The 18,392-nt window shown below is 41.2% G+C and overlaps 1 protein-coding gene across 2 annotated transcripts in view; it reads left to right on the top strand.

Moving 5' to 3' along the window:
- Positions 1-18,392, top strand: part of DPYSL2 (dihydropyrimidinase like 2) — a 67,352-nt gene that overhangs the window by 36,481 nt on the left and 12,479 nt on the right. For both annotated transcript variants that reach the window (XM_063310866.1, XM_063310867.1), the window contains exons 4-8: positions 9,197-9,361; positions 11,132-11,193; positions 12,829-12,909; positions 13,664-13,732; positions 16,331-16,451. In XM_063310866.1, coding sequence (XP_063166936.1) covers positions 9,197-9,361; positions 11,132-11,193; positions 12,829-12,909; positions 13,664-13,732; positions 16,331-16,451 — 498 coding nt within the window. The remainder of the gene's footprint in view (positions 1-9,196; positions 9,362-11,131; positions 11,194-12,828; positions 12,910-13,663; positions 13,733-16,330; positions 16,452-18,392) is intronic.

Genomic DNA, 18,392 nt, shown 5'->3' with positions numbered 1-18,392 from the left:
TGCTTTGTAAGAAGTTACTCTGGTTGGTTCACATATAACGATGAAGCCATGTTTTGTTGAATAGGAGCCACAGCAACTGGGTTCCTGCAGTATGCTGACTACAGACCAAACTGTGTTATGGCTTCATGAGACGTGAGCCCAATTTCTTAATCTGTTTACCTGATGTACTTACAGACTGTCGTAATGTGCATGACCCTGGGCGGTATGCATGAGCAGTCCAAATAGTGACTGTCTCCATACATTAGAATGGCCCATACTTAATATAGTCATAAGCTGTCAAAACATAAAAAAGAAACAGATGTGCTTCAGTATCCTCTAGGGCCATGCTTAAATGTTAGATTTTCTGTGTGCCAATTGCGTGCTGAACTGTTCACTTGTGGAGCATTTGGAGGACGAGAAGGGTCAAAGTAACTTAGGAGGAACATGGTACACACGCACATGCTTCGTAGACATGCACGCCCACCATATACACCCCAGAATATAACTTGGAAACAGTCTGGTGCAATACAGGAGCTTCAGGAATGTAATGGTGCAATGTATTTCCAAAGAAAATAAAGCAAAACACCTTTTGTTGCCTAGATACATGACATGATCCTTTTGGGTTGCTGAGCACCCACAAAATACCTTTTTCTTCCAGCATTGCAAAATAGCTATTGAACGGTTGGGTGACTTCTTTCTTAGAAATTCTCCATCCCTGGACACCGCCGTTGTCCGAGACTGTCTTTGGCTTCCTTCTCTCGTTCAAAGGTTTATTATGACTTGGAGACATAGTTAAATCAGTCGCCAGCTGTTTTCATCTCTCTCCCCCAAGACTTCCTTTTGGTTTTCAAATGATACCTGTTTTACAGAGCTATGTTGATTTTCTTTCTTTTTAGTGGAGAACAACTGTTGACAGAAAAAATGCTGCTTAATCCCTTGATGGGTTCCTTTTAGGGGGGGAAGAGAAGTAAGAGCTTTCTTCTTTTATCCAAGTAATCCCACAAGTTACAACATCTAATTGGAAACATATAAAAATGAAGAGTGAGAATGAATCTGCCTTTTCCCCTTCCACTTGGGGCTATTTTTACCAACTGAATGCTAGAAAGAGGAACCGATGGTTGGATATATATATATATGAGTATTTTTGGATACGTCTCCTATTTTTCAGTGCCTTTGGATCCAGGTTTAATTGTGGGTTTTTTGGTGTTTTGAAACAGAGTGACCAAAGGATAGACATTTTGTGCTTCCCTGCCCTTTTTTTCTCTGAATTTCGTCCAGTTCCTTTAAAAAGGGAGAGATTGATGGAATTGAATCCAGCAGACAGAGAACAGCATGTAGCATAATTTGTCTCCTTGGTTTTCTTTAGCACAGAGTGGTAAACAGACTACTGTGATATCTGCAATTGATTTAACAACTGCTAGTGTATGAACTGTTATTTTGTTTTTCTGGTCTAAAGTTGGTGCCAATCCTACTGCTTACTGTTTTTAATTCTTAAAGGATGAATAAAAATATTTGTGGGGAGAGGGGAACTTTCTCAGTTTGAGCACATGCATTTTTGTCAGCTTTCCCCTCCAGCACAGTGATAAATCTCTGCTGTACATAAATTCAGCCCTGCATGCTATAGCTAGTTAGTGGCAGAAGCTTCCCAAACGTGGCACAGCTAGATACATTGCCTTTTGCAGACAAGAAAGAAGGCAGGTGTGCAGATCGGTTTGCTGCAGTTCACAGCATTCAAGGTCTACAGGTAGTCCTCGACTTACGACCACAGTTGGGATTGGAATTTCCATTGTAAGTCGTTGCGGCTATAAGTTGAGTCACCATGTGACCGGACCGGATTTTACAACCATTTTATGGTGGTCATTAAGTGAATCACTGTGGTAGTTAAACAAATCATGGGTTGTTAAGTGAATCACCATGGTTGTTAAGTGAATCCAGCTTCCCCAATGGCTTTTTTGCTAGAAACTGGCAAAAAAGGCTGAAAATTGTGAAGAAATGACCCCAGGATGCTGCAACCGGTTGTAAATGCAAGCCGGTTGCCAAGCACCCAGTTTGCAATCATGTGACCACAGGGGTGGTACCACAGTTGTAAGTGTGAGTACAGGTCATAAAGCACTTTTCCCGAAGCTGTTGTAACTTTGAACTATTGTTCAATGAATGGTCATAAGTTGAGGACTACCTGTATGTGTGTATATATATATATACACGTCTGCGCTCTGGGGTTTAAATTTTAGGCCTTTTCCTCCCACCTTTCCAAGTCAGTGGAAATGTTGTCCTTCTCCTACCAAAGGCTTGCCAACTTTGTCCCTGAATATCCTCCCCATGGTCTGCCATCTCTTACACTCACCACATTTTTGATGTCTCCTCTAAAGGCTGCATCGTTCTGGCATCAACTCACAAAATCGTTTCAGCCATTTTGAATGTTTTTAACTTACTGTTAATTTAAATCATGCCAGAGAGTGCTCATGGCTTTCAGGGTACAACATACTACTTAGCAGGAATATGTGACCAGGCAACCATGGTTAAAAAAGTACAGGTTTGGTGTGATTTCTGAACCTTGACTTTCCAGTCATATCCCAAGGAGTGTCCAGTTCTGCAGCCTGAAATTGCAAGTTGTGAAGAGATTTCCCTCGTTACGCTGTGTTTATTCCCACAAAACCCATCCTAAATTGGAAAGAATTGCTTAGGGTAACACTTAAGTAATAATATGCCCTCTAAAGAGGAAAATAATACCCCTGTTGTACTTTAGAAAAGGCAGTGGTGGATCTTAAGGAGGAACTAAGCAGACTGTTTAGTCTGTTTAGAATCCATTGATGAGCCCATCTCACAAAAACATAACTTCAAAATCCACATTCTTATCATTTGAAAAATGCAGCACTCTTTATTTCAGACAAAACCACATACGGGCGTGCATTTCACTGTCAAAAATCCCCCCCCCAGCATCTCAGAATTTTAGCTAATTAAAAAAAAGAGCTTAATTTTCCTAGATTGCTGTCCCGATAGCTTCTTTGAAGTATTTATTTTTTTAAAGTAGACTTTGCACCTTTATGTTTTCATAACCAAGCCTTCTTTCTAGCAACTTAAGGCCTGCTTCAGAAGTGTTTGGATTAAGCTATGTGCTACTACAGACACTTCCTTGGTTAGGCAGTTCTCTCTTGCTCCAGGTAAAGAAAAACATCCCAGTGTCATCTGATGCTGGCATAGTAGATAATGTTAGGCTGAACCATGGTACATTAACGTTAAAACTCCTAAATCTTCTCTGGTAGTTCCCTTGGAACTGCAGTGGAGTGAGGAGGTAACTGCTAAATATTTGAATTCCTTTCTACCATATAATTATTTTTTTTTCACCCTCTCTTCTGTGTAGTATCAGTTGACTCTTCAGTCTGATGCATTTGTTTCTGTGCATTGCAAATAAACAAACTTTTGTTCTGCTTTTTGTTTTCCTAAATGTAGAAAAACTTGGACAATCCCTACGGAAAGTTTTTACTTAAACTTAATGTCATCTAATATTCATCAGCTCCCCAGCTATCAGGGCTGACTGCTAATGGACAAAATGAAGAAAAATCCAGTATGCTTTTAGGGTCAGCAAGAGTGTATGTGTGTGCCGGAGTGTCTGCAGGAGCATGCATGTGTCAAAAAAGTCCAGATGGCCAAGTTGATGTGATTGAACCGCCATCCCTTTCTTTGGTGACATTTGGGGGGTTGGTTGTGTATGGTACCATGTGTCAGTATTGTTGGGAAGAGTCTCCTGTGTTACAATTATAGAATGGCTTCTCTAGGGGGGATAGGGAAAAATCCTGAGGCTGGTTGGAGTATAAGTGTTTATCTTTGAGGAACATACTACAACGTTGTGTGGCATGTTTCATTATTTTTATCCTGCCACTTATTTAAAAGAAAAAGCACATAAAAGCCTTCTTTGCAGAGGAGACTGAAAGGGTGTGCTCACTCTGCCCATTGACATCTGCCATGTTATCCTTCTGTTCTCTCTGCATGGATCCCATCTCCATATTGCACCTGCAGGGACTTGTGGCTTTGTATGGGTGGTAAGGCCTGCATGGATTATTGGAGTCCCAAATTGTAGCAATTTCAGGGTTGGGTTACAATGAGACTGAATTAAGCCTTGTCCTAATGAGAAGATGTCAAGGCTTTCCCTGATGGTTAAGTCTTCTAGCCCTTTTTCTTTCTGGAAATACAAATGTATGTCTTTTTTTTCAGGCAACTTCCATCAGGCAAATGTGTCAGGACCAAATTCTTCTGTCCCTCAAAAGCTTCCAAAAGATGTTGGTCCAGTGAAATAATTCCCTTTATAATTTCTAAATTGGCAACATTCCTGTAAAAATAAATGAATTTCTACAGAAAGTCAGTATCTGTGGGTGCAGCAGGTGAGCAAAGCACATCTCTTCTTAGGGATGCCAGATCTGGGCTGTAAAAAATCTGGATGACCATTGATAAGCAGCAAAGATTCTTGCCATCTATGGATATTACATTTTAGTAGCCCAGTAGTCTGAAAGCCGTATCCATTGTGAGTCCAGGATGGCAATGACGATCATGCGTGAGAAATGCAGTTGAGTTCCTTCTCATCTTTGAAAAACCATTAGCCTTGTTGAATTTAGGAGTGCTGAATAATTTATTTATTTACCTATCTATTTATTCATTCAATTTTTATGACTGCCCATCTCAAACAAGTGACAATTGTTGTACTCTTTGTTTTGGGTGGACTGTCGCAAAACAGAACAATGGTGGAATTCTGTAGATTTTACTGATGTTTTGGAAAGGGGAAAATGGTGCTTCAGGTTGATGCTTTGCTTTGTAATATGTTAGCTTGCCACTTTTAAAAACTGAAGTATCTTTTTTTAAAATAAAAACTAAGTGGGAAGGGGACCCTGGTGGACACTGCAGGAAACATCCTTGGACCCACTGTTGATTATGAATGCGAAACTCTAAACCTTGTCATGGTTTGCCAACCGCAATGGCTGAGTTTCACACAACATATGAAGCTTAAAGCAGATCACTTTATTGGGAAATGTGTGAACCAGGCCAGTAAACTGTATTCGGAAGTTTTACTCATAGATTGATCAGTGGGCCAGCAAAGCCAAATTCCTAGTCTGTTTCTCTGGGTCTTTAGCATAGGGCAAGTCAGCTTCTGAATGGATCATTGAACCTGTGAAGGCTTCTGTCTTTATAAGGGTGTATTGTTAAGAATAAATGGCTGAATAAACACATAATAACCCGTTGTCCTTACCAACTTTGGCAGAGATGCTGACCCTTCAGTTCCTGGTCATGAATTGGTCTGTTGACTCCCAACATAGACTCCCAGCAGTCTTGTTTCATCAAGTGATCCAGAGCTAAATCCCACATCTTTAAAAATCTTTCCAGATCAACTTTCATATCTTGCTATGCACTGATAACAAAAGTAATGATGGAGTGGGAGGGGGAAAACCCTGGCTAATTTGTAGCCAACTGTAGGGCCAGTCCACCCATCTAGGCATGGTCTTATCAATGGTTGTGCCAGGTGCATACAAGACTTGTAGCCTGGTAGCTTATTCAATCATCCCCAATTTGGTGATTTCCAGATGTGCTCTTGGGACTGTGCCTCTCAGGATTCCATGTTTATATGGGCATGTTCTGGGATTTGTAGTCCATGCATGTCTAAGGGTCTTCTATGGAATTAGTTGGAGTTAAGTGCTATTGTTTATATGAAGCTGCAGAGGTTTTTCCACCCTGCATCTGTGATTGTCATTTTACCATGATTCTGATGTTATACGACTAACTTTGGTGCTTCTTAAATAATTCCTTGTGGCTCTGCTGCTTCTGCATGATTATGCTTCTTATTTTAATTAAAGAATGCTTCCAGCCCTGTAAAACAGGAAAGCAGAATGCCAGTGTCTCTTTAAAAAAAATAAAGATGGTTGCACCACAAAAATTTACCCATTGTTGCCCTTTGCGTTAATGCTCCTGGTGGAATTATATTCTTAAATTTCATTTTCTTCCTATATTGATGCTTCATGAAAGGATTCTTTCACTTCAGCTCTGTGTGTGTCTGTTTTCCAGGAAAGAAAATAAATACGAATGCACAGAATTCTGTGCAGTTCATGGATAGATTAATTGAACTGATCCTCTCTAAGCTTTATTATTATTTTTTTTAAGCAAGCACAAAATGTTTCAGTGTGGCTTATTGCCAACTCTGCACATAATACACACAGATAAGCTAACAGTGGGTAGCCTTGTTGTCTTGTTTGCTATAGTGCCTGTTTTGGTTTGGGTTTTTTGAAAAAATCTTGATGTATTTCTTCAAGCAAGAGCAAAAAGAAACAAAAAAAAACAAAGCAAGAATTTATTTATTTATTTACTTATTTATTTGGCCTCTAGTTTGTGCCTAACTCTCACAAATATGACTCTGAATGGTGTACATCAGTGTAAACCAAAAATTCAAGTACAATTAGGAATAGCAACTATTAATAGATGATTGGGAAGAAGAGTGAATTTTGTATACAAGTGTCATAGTTCGTTTCACTGTGCCTTTTAGGTTGGATTGATGCTTTGACTATATTTTCCAGCAGTGGTTGGGAGACCTTCCTTCCTTCCTTCCTTCCTTCATTCCTAGCTGCAGGGTGGTTATTCTTGTTTTTGAAGGGCCTTTTATGAGCAAAAGACTAGTGAAATCTCAAAGCAGTTTTGCTGTGTTCCTGAATCTAAATTAAGATCGTTGCAAGTCATGGTCCAAGATGGGTTTTACAGGGCTGTATGAACTGTCCATGTCCTAGCCTTGTGGATTGTTATGGTGGGAAAGAAACAGCAAACCCGGATCATCAGGATCACATCCTGACATCTGGCAGGGAAGTGATAGCTGAGTATTTATCCATTGTCTGTGTTTCCGGAGCTCTACTGGGTTTAGGTTAGTTGGTTGTTTATTTTATACTAGCAAGTTCCACTGAGAAGTAGGACATTCTCTGCACATGTGTTACGTAGATGTTTATACAGAACTTCGGGCAGGCAAAAGGTAATTCTTTCCTGCTCTTTCCTCCCTGGACTACAGAAAGCATTTCCCAAAGAGAAACTGCCATATCCCATGTCAGATCATTGGAGTGTCTGTCTTAGTGTTAGTTGTTAGGACTGGGTGATACTGATTTGAATATCTGGTTTGAAGACTGTTTGATCATTTCTCTGAGTCAACTGTTTGAATCAGGGCATCAGATTCAATTACTTGCCTCCAAAATGCTTGGATGAGTTGAAAGTGTTTGACATGTGTGCAAAACCAATGCTGAAAATTGAATTGGTGTTCCGGATACTACACTGCACCCACACAGACACACCACACTTGATCTTAGCCAAGAGCTGAGAAGGGAGTTTTCCAGATAAATTTGAAACAGTTGACAAATTGACAAATCTGATTTTGGCTGATTAGCACATTCCTTTGAGTAACATCACTGCCAAGGTGGCAGTGTTCAGAAAGAGCTCTTTCTTCAGTCCTACCTGGAGAAGCTGGAGATTGAACCCAAGAATTTTAGCAGCAGAATGCATGCTCTGCCACTGAATTATTTCCCTCCACAAGGAAATACTCCACTGGGTCTTGAGGAAGCAGTTGTGAACAGGTTGGGATATTTGTAGAAGGCAGGATAAGAGGATTGTGTGAGAGATCTGCTGGAAATTAATACGTATACACTGTGTTAAGAGGAATGCACAACAGTTCAAACTTGGATCTAACAGTCCTCTGCTGTATCCATATGGAGCAGAAATGGAGAAGTTTCATCCCATGGGTTTAATTCAGTCCAGCAGATTCCTACCTACATACACAAGAACCCTGCTGTATCAGGCCATCTTGCCCAGAATTCTGTGTTGCACAGTGGCTATTCCAGTGCATTCTGAAAACTCAGAAACATGGCCAGCAGGTTAATAGTATTCTTCATTATTGCTTCCTAGAAGCTGAAATTTAAAGCATGCTGCTTGTGAATCTGGAGTTAGTAAACAGCTATCAAGCCTGCTAGCCGTGGATAATTCAGTCCTCCATGAACATGTCCATTTCTCCTTACAGGAAGACCAATAGAATGAATGATGGTGGTCATAATCATTTTGGAAATGAATTCCATCATTTACTGCGCTCTGTAAAACACATTCATCCTTAAGTCCTCTGGTGAGATCTCTCCCCTTCTCCAAGGACCGTCTCCCACCACTGATGTTGAGAACCAACTCTTGCAGGAAATTAACTTGCTGTGCCTGCAATAGTAATTATAGGGGGGTTGAGATTTTAGGAGAGAAGGAACTTCTCACCTTCAACTGAAGAGCTGTAGACAAATTAGTCCATCCCTGGAGTTGGGTTGAGTTTCCACCCCTAATCCTGATTTTAAATATGCCAATTTGTTATTTTTGATGCTGCATTGAAGCCACAAAAGACTTGGAGGACTTTAATGTCAGCTTTTCTCATGGAATTTGATTTGTGTAATACCTAAACCTGTTTCGCAAACAGAATATTATTTTTCATCAACAGCTGGCATCCGGCTGATCAGATTTAATACATGATGCTGGTCTTGGCTTAATGCAGCCTTGAATTGTCAGAGGAGCTCAGTGTTGTGCCTGAGTCTTCTCCCTCTCTCCTTCTGAATGGGCCTCTTGCTCTTTTTAGTACTTACTGTTCTGTTGTTTTGTTTAGTTTTATGATCTTTTGAAGTGATGGCTGCTTTAAACATTAATATTAACAAGATTGAGATACAGGTTTTTTTTTAAATGAAAAGCCATGTGTTTAGCTTGGAAAAGAGCAGGCTGATGGTATGTTACAAAAACTTGGATTTCAAATAGTCTAGGGTTCTGGTCCCTTGGTAAGCAGTACAATTTTCATTGCGTTTAAGTTAAAGATGGGCATATTTAAGGTCGATGTTTGCAGAAATATCTTGATGGCCAATTATAGGAATTAAATGGCATGGGTGGCTTTTGCTCCTTGATAGCCATCTACTCTTCTCTGCATTTTGTACTGTACGTGATGCAAGATGGGTTCTCTGTCTTCTGCAATCTGGTACCCTGTCCTCTGAATGTGCTGGACTTCAGTTCCCAGAATCCTTCAGCCACGGTGCCTATTCTGTGTTGGTCACAGAATTCTTGGAGTTGGTTCCTGACACATTTGGCAGGCGGGATTAGATGTTTTACAGTACTCTCCTTCTACGTTTAGCATCCTGTGACTCCTAAGTGTGAGCTAACAGTTGGACATATCTCCCTTTTCTTCCTTCAGTTGATCATGTTGTTCCTGAGCCAGGCACCAGTTTGATTTCTGCATTTGATCAGTGGCGAGAATGGGCAGACAGCAAGTCCTGCTGTGATTACTCACTGCATGTGGATATCACAGAGTGGCATAAAGGGGTTCAGGAGGAGATGGAAGCCTTGGTTAAGGATCACGGTAAGTCCTGAGAATTGTTGAGTGCCCGCACAATAGTCATATTCTAGGCTAGTGCCAAGTAAGCTGTGTCCTAGTTTTGTTGTCTAAGAATGTACTTTCCGATTTCTCTTGGTAGGAGAATGCCCCCTTGCTCAAAATGGGATGAATAAACATGCAGACAGATAAAGCAATAAAGCAACAAAGAGCTTTTGGGCCGAATGGCCGTGGCCTAGTCTTCTTTTGTTGTGACGTTTCGCCAGCAGCTGCGGCTGGCATCTTCAGAGGCAGAGTGAGCGGCTTTGTGGTGTACCTCTTGGTAGCTCACAGACCGAGAGGCTGAGCTACTGAGACACCACAAAGCCGCTCACTCTGCCTCTGAAGATGCCAGCCGCAGCTGCTGGCGAAATGTCACAACAAAAGAAGACTAGGCCACGGCCATTCGGCCCAAAAGCTCTTCGCTGCTTCACTGATGCCAGCGGTGAAAGACTACACCAATAAACAAAGCAATAATTGAAATTATACCAAGCCTAAAGCTGATGATGCAGGTAGTCCTCGACTTAATGACCATTTGTTTAGCAACCGTTGAAAATTATGATGGTGCTGGAAAAAGTGACTTACAACTGGTCCTTGCATTTATGACTGTCCCAGTGTCCCCCGCGGTCACGTGATCAAATTTTGGGCATTTGGCAACCGGCATGCATTTGCGAAGGTTGCAGCGTCCCAGGGTCATGTGATCACAATCTGCAGTCTTCCCAGCCAGCTTCTGACAAGCAAAATCAATGGGGAACTGCATGATTCCTTTAATGACCGCATGATTCCCTTAACGACCGCCACAAAAGTGTCATATAATTGGGTGTGGTCACGTGATACCTCATTTAATGACCACACTGACAAATTTTCCAGACCCTATTGTGGTTGTAAATTGAGGACTAAATATGCTAATGCTACTTGCAGCAAAACATTGCAGGGTGGAATTTATAAGAGCTCCAAATAATCTGTTTCACTCTCCCCCTACTTTTTTTCACATACTCCCCTGACACATTCTATGCCTTCTGAAAATGCTAGCCTCCTGTGCATTGTTGGGAAGGTTACCTTTGAATTTTGTTCAAGGGTGTGTTTTTCTCTTGTATTTAAGCTTGAGGCTCTCTTAAAACTGTCCATCTCTCCCTTTTGAGCATGGATGAAGGCTTTGGCTGCATGAGTACCAGCATGCAGATAATTTATCCTGCTGTCAGGAGTGTGATGTGGCAACAGCTGTTGGACACTGCAGAATGTAGCTGTAGCAACTGCAAATCAGTCAGCAGTTGAGTGTCATCTGAAAAGAATGGCTTTGTGTTTTCTGCAGAAGAGCTACTTCTGGTCTTGCTTCATACTTGTCCCTGGTTTGGGTGATTACAGGATTCTCATCGTGTACTTTTGTTAGGGATCATGGGCAAAGAGTAAATCAGCTCCATCAGTTGATGACAAGTTTATTAGGTGATGCCTACCTGTGAAGAATGACCTGATGGTTGTTTCCTTTCCACCTTGGCACTGCTTTCTCTAGCATCCTGAACAGGTGCATATTAGAGCTAGTATGGGATATGATTTGCCCAGACCCAAGCAACTGACTGGTGCTCTCCCCTCTTGTTGAAGGTCAGTTCGCACTATTCTATATCCAGCAGAAGTTGCATTTGAACTTGACTGTTGGGCTCCACGTCTAGGCTAAGGATACACCCCAGCATCACTATTCTTACATGTAGATTCCTTCTTAAGTGGAATGGTGATTCACCTTTCAGTCTCTCTTTCTAATAGGAGTCAATTCCTTCTTGGTGTATATGGCTTTCAAGGACCATTTTCAGCTAACAGATTCTCAGGTAAGGCAGCTGAGCGGCTTCTGAACATCGCACTTCCAGCTTACCTCTAGGCTGGGCCTGGTCATATTTCACAGTGTAACTGGCTCTGTGAGGCCTGGATGAACAGGAATATCTGCTTCCCAAATTAAGATGTAGGCAAAATGGGCTGGCTGCTTCCTGAACAAACTTGTGCCAAGGAATTTGGCAGATCCCTGCAGCTGAGTTGGAAGGGAAGGTTTCTTGAGTAGCAAGCACGTTTTGAGTTTTGCTAGTAGGTGGAGTTCTTTAAGCCTTCCCAACCACATTCCTTTTCTTTTTCTCCAGAATTGTCAATTGGATGATAAATTGAACTCTGGCAGGGACAGAGCTCATCCTTGCTCCTATCAGTCAGGATTAATGCATGCAAACACCTTTGGACAAAATTTCTGGAAGTGGTTACTTCATCAATTTACAAAATTAATTGAATTCTTTTCTTTTCTTTTCTTTTCTTTTCTTTTCTTTTCTTTTCTTTTCTTTTCTTTTCTTTTCTTTTCTTTTCTTTCTCTCCTTATGAAGACAATTTTGATTTTTCTTTTTCCCCCCTTTTATCTCCTTCTAGAGCCATTGGGAGTGGGCAGCATGCAAGTTTAATAATAAATAAATGAAGAAATAAATCACTTCTAAAAACTTCCTATTATTTTTTTTTCTTGCACATATATACATTTGCTCACTCGCTCTCTTGTTCTAGATCGGCCTTCTCAACCCAACCTCTTTCAGTTATGGATGGGAGTATATTTCCCAAAGTTATGCTGGAATTGTAGGGGTTGTGGTCAACCATTTGGGTGGATCTAAATTTTTGTGCAAATGTACTTGAACTGCTAGAGGGCAGCAGGAGGAGAACGTTGTTTATGGATTACATTTTTGATCTCTCCATTAACTGGAGTTTCCCAGATTCTTTTGCTTGTAGGCACGCGTATGAAACAGGATGATTTTTGAGTCACTTTAGCAAGGTTCGTTTATGCTTTTAATTTAATTAGCTATTAGCTTAGAGCCTTTGCCATAGAGCTGATTGTATCAGGAATTTAGTTTCAAATCCTTCCTTGCCTTTGGTACTTGATGGCTAGTCTTGGGCAAGCCATTTCCTTTCAGCTTAACCTACTACGTTCTTATCCAGCAATACTTCAAAATGGAATAATACCTTGCCAGTCCATGGAAGAACTGGGACAATTGAAAATACCCATACTAGGCCCTGCCTTTTATAGTTTTGATATTGCTCAAAACTGATTTGACCAGGGCAGGATTTTTGAATGGGCTTGCAAAGCTTCAGTATAGGGTCTTTGATGCTGGTGCTGAAGAAGATTGCCAAAATGTAAAACATGGGGACAGTGATTTCCATAAACAACAACAAATTAAGTAGTTTATAAGACACTTCCCAGCAATTTACAGCTGATCACAATGGGAAGAAAATAATGGAGAGCTAGACAGCTTCTCATTTGTTTTAGTCATGAGGAATTTTTGCCCTAAGTCTGAAAATCCCTGGACAACGTTCAAATAAACAGAACTGAACTCAGTGACTTTAAAGAGACTTTGAACTTTGAGTAGGAATGTGAGCTTTTAAACTAACATAAAATAGATTGGGAAGTAGCTCACGGAACTGCACATTTTCTTTTTCTCCAGATTTATGAGGTCCTGAGTGTAATCCGTGACATTGGTGCAATAGCTCAAGTCCATGCTGAGAATGGGGACATCATTGCAGAGGTAACTCCTGTTTTCAGTGCTGTTAGTAGTGTTTCCAAATGGGCTTATTACACCTGTGATTCTGAATTCGGCCACACAATTTGCAATTTAAAAAATGCAAATTGTGTATTAGAAGGAGAAAATATGTCCAGAATGCATTTTATCAGGGGACGTGCTGGCAGAAATGTGTATGTTGTGAGAATCACATTAAAAAAATCCAGATAGTAGGAGAAATGTGTAATGAAAAGTAAACTAATTTTAAACTGATATTGCAATACATTGCAGAGTCAGTGAAAAATGGCAGAGAACAAGACTAGACAAATGAGAAACTAAATGATACCTGATGTGAGAGTTCATATATGTAATGCAAGGACACAAACATTTGATGCACTTTTTAGTCCCTATAAGGTGGTCCTGATATAGAGAACTAGAGAACACCTAGCATAGACTAAAACAGAGTTGATTGGGTAGTTTGTGATTCAGTGTATTGTGAGAACCACCCATCAACTTAGCAGGTTGTGTAGACCAGACCATCACAGTAAGCCATCTTATGGTTTACTTGTTTGGGGTAGAATGTTTGTTAATACAGCAATTGTGTTCTGTCATCTAGGGTGTAAGATTTAGCATGTCATGTGAACCCTGCCTAGAAATTGGCCAGGCTGATAGAAGTCCTTCTGCTGGAGTGGAGCTAGAGGACCTAGTTCAGAATTCTTGGAAGATCTTACATTAGCTGGTAAAAAATGTTTGATCTCTGCCCTTTTTCCTTCTGCTTTAGGAGCAACAAAGGATCTTGGAACTGGGAATCACTGGCCCTGAAGGACATGTTCTGAGCAGGCCTGAAGAAGTGAGTTCATTAAAACGTTTAGCTTGTTCCTGGGTTTTGACTGCACTTCAGAGGGCCAGCAACAGCGATGGAGCCCTGCATCCTAAATTTAACTATTTGCGTTCTGCATTTAGTGACCTCTAGGTAGAGAAGTGACTTCTTTACATGTAGAAGGTTTGTGGGTCAATCTCTTGCATCTTCAGGGTTTTTTTTTAATAGTGCTGAGCAGGTAAATTACTTGCATTTTTCCCTACGAGGTCTCATTGAATGTGTTAAAAGAGAATTAACTTTAGAAACTCTTTCATGGTAGAATTCTTTCAAAAGTGAATGAATAAAGTATTCTTTCACTTACTTAGTGCTAGATACACTCCTTTACAGTACAAGCCTTCCTCCAGCCATCTCCACCCTCCATAACTTCCCATGAAACCCCAAGGAGACCTGGCCCAGTCTGGTCCTTAAAAAGTGATTGGAAAGATTCCCTTCCCTTGGAAAAATACAGAGAAGTAAGCCACCCAATTTCTTTGGTGACAGGTGGAAAATTTCAAAAGGTCATTTTATGTCCAAGAAGGAGGTGGAGGAGAAGAAAGATCTGAAAGATTGTGGAGTACCTCCACAGATTTCAGTTCCGAAGATGGGTTTATTTTATTTTTACCCAGCTCTTCTTCCAAAGACTAAGTTCTTATTGACTAAGGACATGTGAACTATTGTGTTCCAGAGGCAGAACATTCCAAGGAATTCCACTCTTCCTCTGGATCACACTTACCCAGCTGTTTAAGGAATGATCCAGCAGTTTACTGGAAGTAAATCCTCTGAAACAGAAGGTGTTTTGTGTGGGCTGAACATGTTCAGCTCCAGAACGTTCCATATCTGGAATAGAACATCTTGTTCCTGTTTAGTACTGACCTAGATAGGCTAAGAAGCTGATGACCTGGTGTATGGTAGTTCCCTGTGGGTGTTCTTTTGAAGGATTTTCTGAAGGATGGAGCTCCAGCAGTGTTAGTGGTGGAAAATGACAAGCCAAATTCTTCTGTCAGGGAATGGAGGAAGGAAGCAGTCCAGAATGTTGAATTTGAGTGGGTGAAAACACTGGAGATCAAAAGCTTGGGTTGGAGGCCAGGGAGGGGAAGGAAAGCAGACAGCCATGCTGAGATGAGAAAAATAGAACTCACACCCATATTTCCCCAAGAAATTGTTGCAGAATTCCCATCCTTCTTTGCATTGCTCCCAAATCGACATCCTTTCACAGAAATTGAGACAGCCAGGGTGCTGTGGTGACCAGATTGTCAGACTAGGGCTTTTCAAAAGCTTGCTAGGTGACTTTGGACCCATCGCGCCTCTTCAGTCCAAGCAATATCGTTGAGTTTTTTGGGGGATAAAATTGGAAGAAGGAATCCTGTAGTAGCCGCTTTTAATTCCAGAAAATTAGTTATTTGAGTAAGCAACTGTCTTGGGGCCAAGGGGGTTAACCTCTTTTTTGGCAATGCTGGAGTTGTGACTAAGTTCCTCCAGGCTGGGACTGCCACATGCATTCCCCAGAAACTTGAAAGGTGACATTTTATAGCTGTGTTTCCCCACTCACATGGAAAAGACTGCCGCAATATTTAATGTGGCTTTATCCACGGGGCTTGGTTTTTTCCCACAAGTGGTAATTAGCATAAGGCTGCAGAAGCTTTGTGATTTAAAAATAATAAAGTACGAGTAAAGGAGAACTCCACAAAGTTACACATGAGGTGGATAAGCAGACCAGAAGGAAATTTGAGAGTGGGAAATTCAGAACAGATGAAGCAATAATGAAAAAGCAGCTAGCTATGGAACATGCTGCCACAGGATGGTTCATTACTTGGTTTGGAAAAGGGCTTAGGGAAATGCACTAATAAAGCTATTAGTGGCTGCTGGTCCAAATTAGTAGCCATACCCACTAGTTTGCCAAACCCACTAGTTTTTGAATGCCAATCTCTGGTAGAGACTGAGAGAAGAGAATGGGTTTTATGCTCTTGGAGATATCCAGTTGGTTCTTGTGAAATATGGGATGCTGCTTGTCATGGCAACCCAGACACACCCATGTACATTTCTTGTAAACAGTGTGGAAACTGTTGGCCAGTGCCTTCTTCCAGAGTAGTTTTTTTTCTTTCTAAATTCAGTCTAGCCAGTAGTATTGGGAACTTTTGGTAGCCTCCCATCCAAAGGCTAATCACATCCTTCTTTGCTTAGCAGCAAAAATTAGGGTGAAACCCTTCGTGAAAGTTTGACTGGCTAAAAAGAGTAGCTCAGTTGTATGGCTTTTAGACTGTATTTATTTTAGAAATGCATAAGGCTGCTCAGGTCTACAACGATGCTTTGTATGCAGTTGCGCACGCACACACAGATTTATTCAAGCAATGATCTCAGCCTTTTGGCTAAGATCAGGCGTAGTATCTGTTCTTACCAGCTTAATATGCAGTACCTTGTCCAGTCCCACAGGTGACCGAGAATTGGGTGTGACTGCTTGCTCTGTCCTCCTTCTGCCGATCCTTTTGGTGGCAGTTTTGCACAAGTAAAGTCTGTGAAAGCTGGGGAACATTCCTAGATGTTACTGAGTTGGATCTCTGCTTTTTCTCCTTCTCTCTTCCTGCCAAATAGGTGGAGGCTGAAGCTGTGAACCGGGCTATAACCATTGCTAACCAAACCAACTGCCCCTTATACATCACCAAGGTGATGAGCAAAAGTGCAGCTGAAGTCATTGCCTTGGCCAGGAAGAAGGGTGAGCTCTATTAATGGAAACTTGATGGGGAAAAAATGGGCTAATTTTTCCACTCCTGTTTCATGGCAAGCGTCATATGTCTCTCTGGTGGGATGTCTAGCTGCAGTTTAACTTCCAAAGCAGTTGAGTTTTTGCAGGGAGCTTGTTGGGATGTTGGCGGATTAGATCTGTTTCCTCTCTGTATTCCACCAGCTGGCTCAGTAGCTTTGTGAAGGTTAGTTTGCCAATAGGAAAGTGACCTCATCTTTTTAGTCCCGCTTGTTAACACTGGCATTTTTTTATATTCCCTCCACGGTCTCCACCCCGCCCTGCTGAGCAGGATTCTCTCCAACAACTTCTTCCGTCTTTTTATTTACCTAAAACATAAACCTGCTTTTCCATATGTGAGTGCAGCAAGCCAGACAAACAGGACTTGGGTTTCTCTGCACCGACTCTTCCCTGCAAGTCTGGAACTGGGTTAAAGATGGTGCTTCGAGATTGGTAGGGGGTTGAACCCCAATGAAATGGGGGCTATTTGAGAGTCCCAAACATTAAGTGGGTAATAGGTGGCTTCATTTATATATTCAGCTGCATGCAGCTTGAAACTGGACAGAGCCCCGCAAAAAAGAGCATAACATTTCGCAGTGTTGAAATTCTGGCTTGATGTGGTGGCAGACACGGCCAGTCCATAACACAGGTTTATCTAAAGGTGAATATAGTGGGGAGATCAGAGGGAAGTGGGGCAAGGAAGACAATATTTGATCTGGACAAAATCCACCCATTGTTGCCATGTTCGTGCTTTACAGTTTGAGTAAAAATAAGCCCAGGGTGTGAAGCAGTCTTAAAACCTATACTCACTTCTGCTGTTCATCATCTGGTTCTTTTACTAGTCCCAAGCAAAAACCTTTTCCCAGATTTCCACCCTTTTTGGAATTGCTGGTTGAATAGCATCAAGAACATCTGTGCCCTCTGTCTTCGTCTTTTATTGTTTAAGCCTTATTCATTTTTATATAAAGCTTTGTTACATGCGGTTGTCTTAAGATGAAGGGTTTTTCTTCTCCCCTGCGTTCCCTCCCTTTATGCAGGAAGAATTTGAACAGAGCCTGATGCAGTCTAAATAAACCCAGATTAATGAGATAATCTTTCTGTCTCTGGAGGTTTTACAGTGCTTATAAACATTTATCTGTGCTCGTCAGCTTAATGTGTGTTTCTGCAGGGTGCAAGCACTGAATTACAGCATGCTGGGGCCCTACTTTCTTTTAGTTATCATCAGCTACTTTTCTCCTTGGCATGAAAAAGAAGAAGAAGAAGAAAAAAAGCTTGCATAGTTAAATGACTGGGAAGGGGGTTAAGAATCAAAAGGTAACAATATAGTAATTGTGATCCCTTGCAAAAAGATTTCCCGTTACATCCGAACTGGGTCACAGTCGATACTCAAATTGTGTTGGGAATGCCTGTCTGGAGTTTTTGAGAGTTGGGCAGCATGCAAATTTAAATCATCATCATCATTGTCATCTGACAATGATCTTGTTTCTTCCAGTTGCATTAGGTTTGGGAAAACTAGCCATTGATGAATCTTGTCTTCAAAAGCATCTGCCTTTCTTTTCACCCATTTATTTATTTTCAAAAGTGTCTGCCTTTATTTTCACCGAGCTTTGCAGTATGAAAGAAGCAGTCACAGTCAATATCGCATAGCTAGTGTCTGATAAATCAGGAATGTCATGCTAACTTCTGCAGATCTATTGCATGTGCATCTTGAGCTCAGCATGCTGAATTTTTGATGTGTCTTTTCTATTTAGCTGTGTTCTTCAGTAGCGGCAGCATTCATTTCCAGTTGCATAACAATAACTGGTTAGCCCTCGATACTGTATCCTGGAGATTTGGAGATCCTGCTCCATAAAGCTATTTCTTGTGTTGCTGCAGAAATGATTATTACGGTGACTATATTTTTATCTCATCTTC

This window comes from Candoia aspera, chromosome 9 (genome assembly GCF_035149785.1).
Source record: "Candoia aspera isolate rCanAsp1 chromosome 9, rCanAsp1.hap2, whole genome shotgun sequence".
In the NCBI taxonomy this organism is placed as follows: domain Eukaryota; kingdom Metazoa; phylum Chordata; class Lepidosauria; order Squamata; family Boidae; genus Candoia; species Candoia aspera.
The sequence above is the reverse complement of the archived record's forward strand: the minus strand, read 5'-3'. Positions and strand labels throughout refer to the sequence as shown.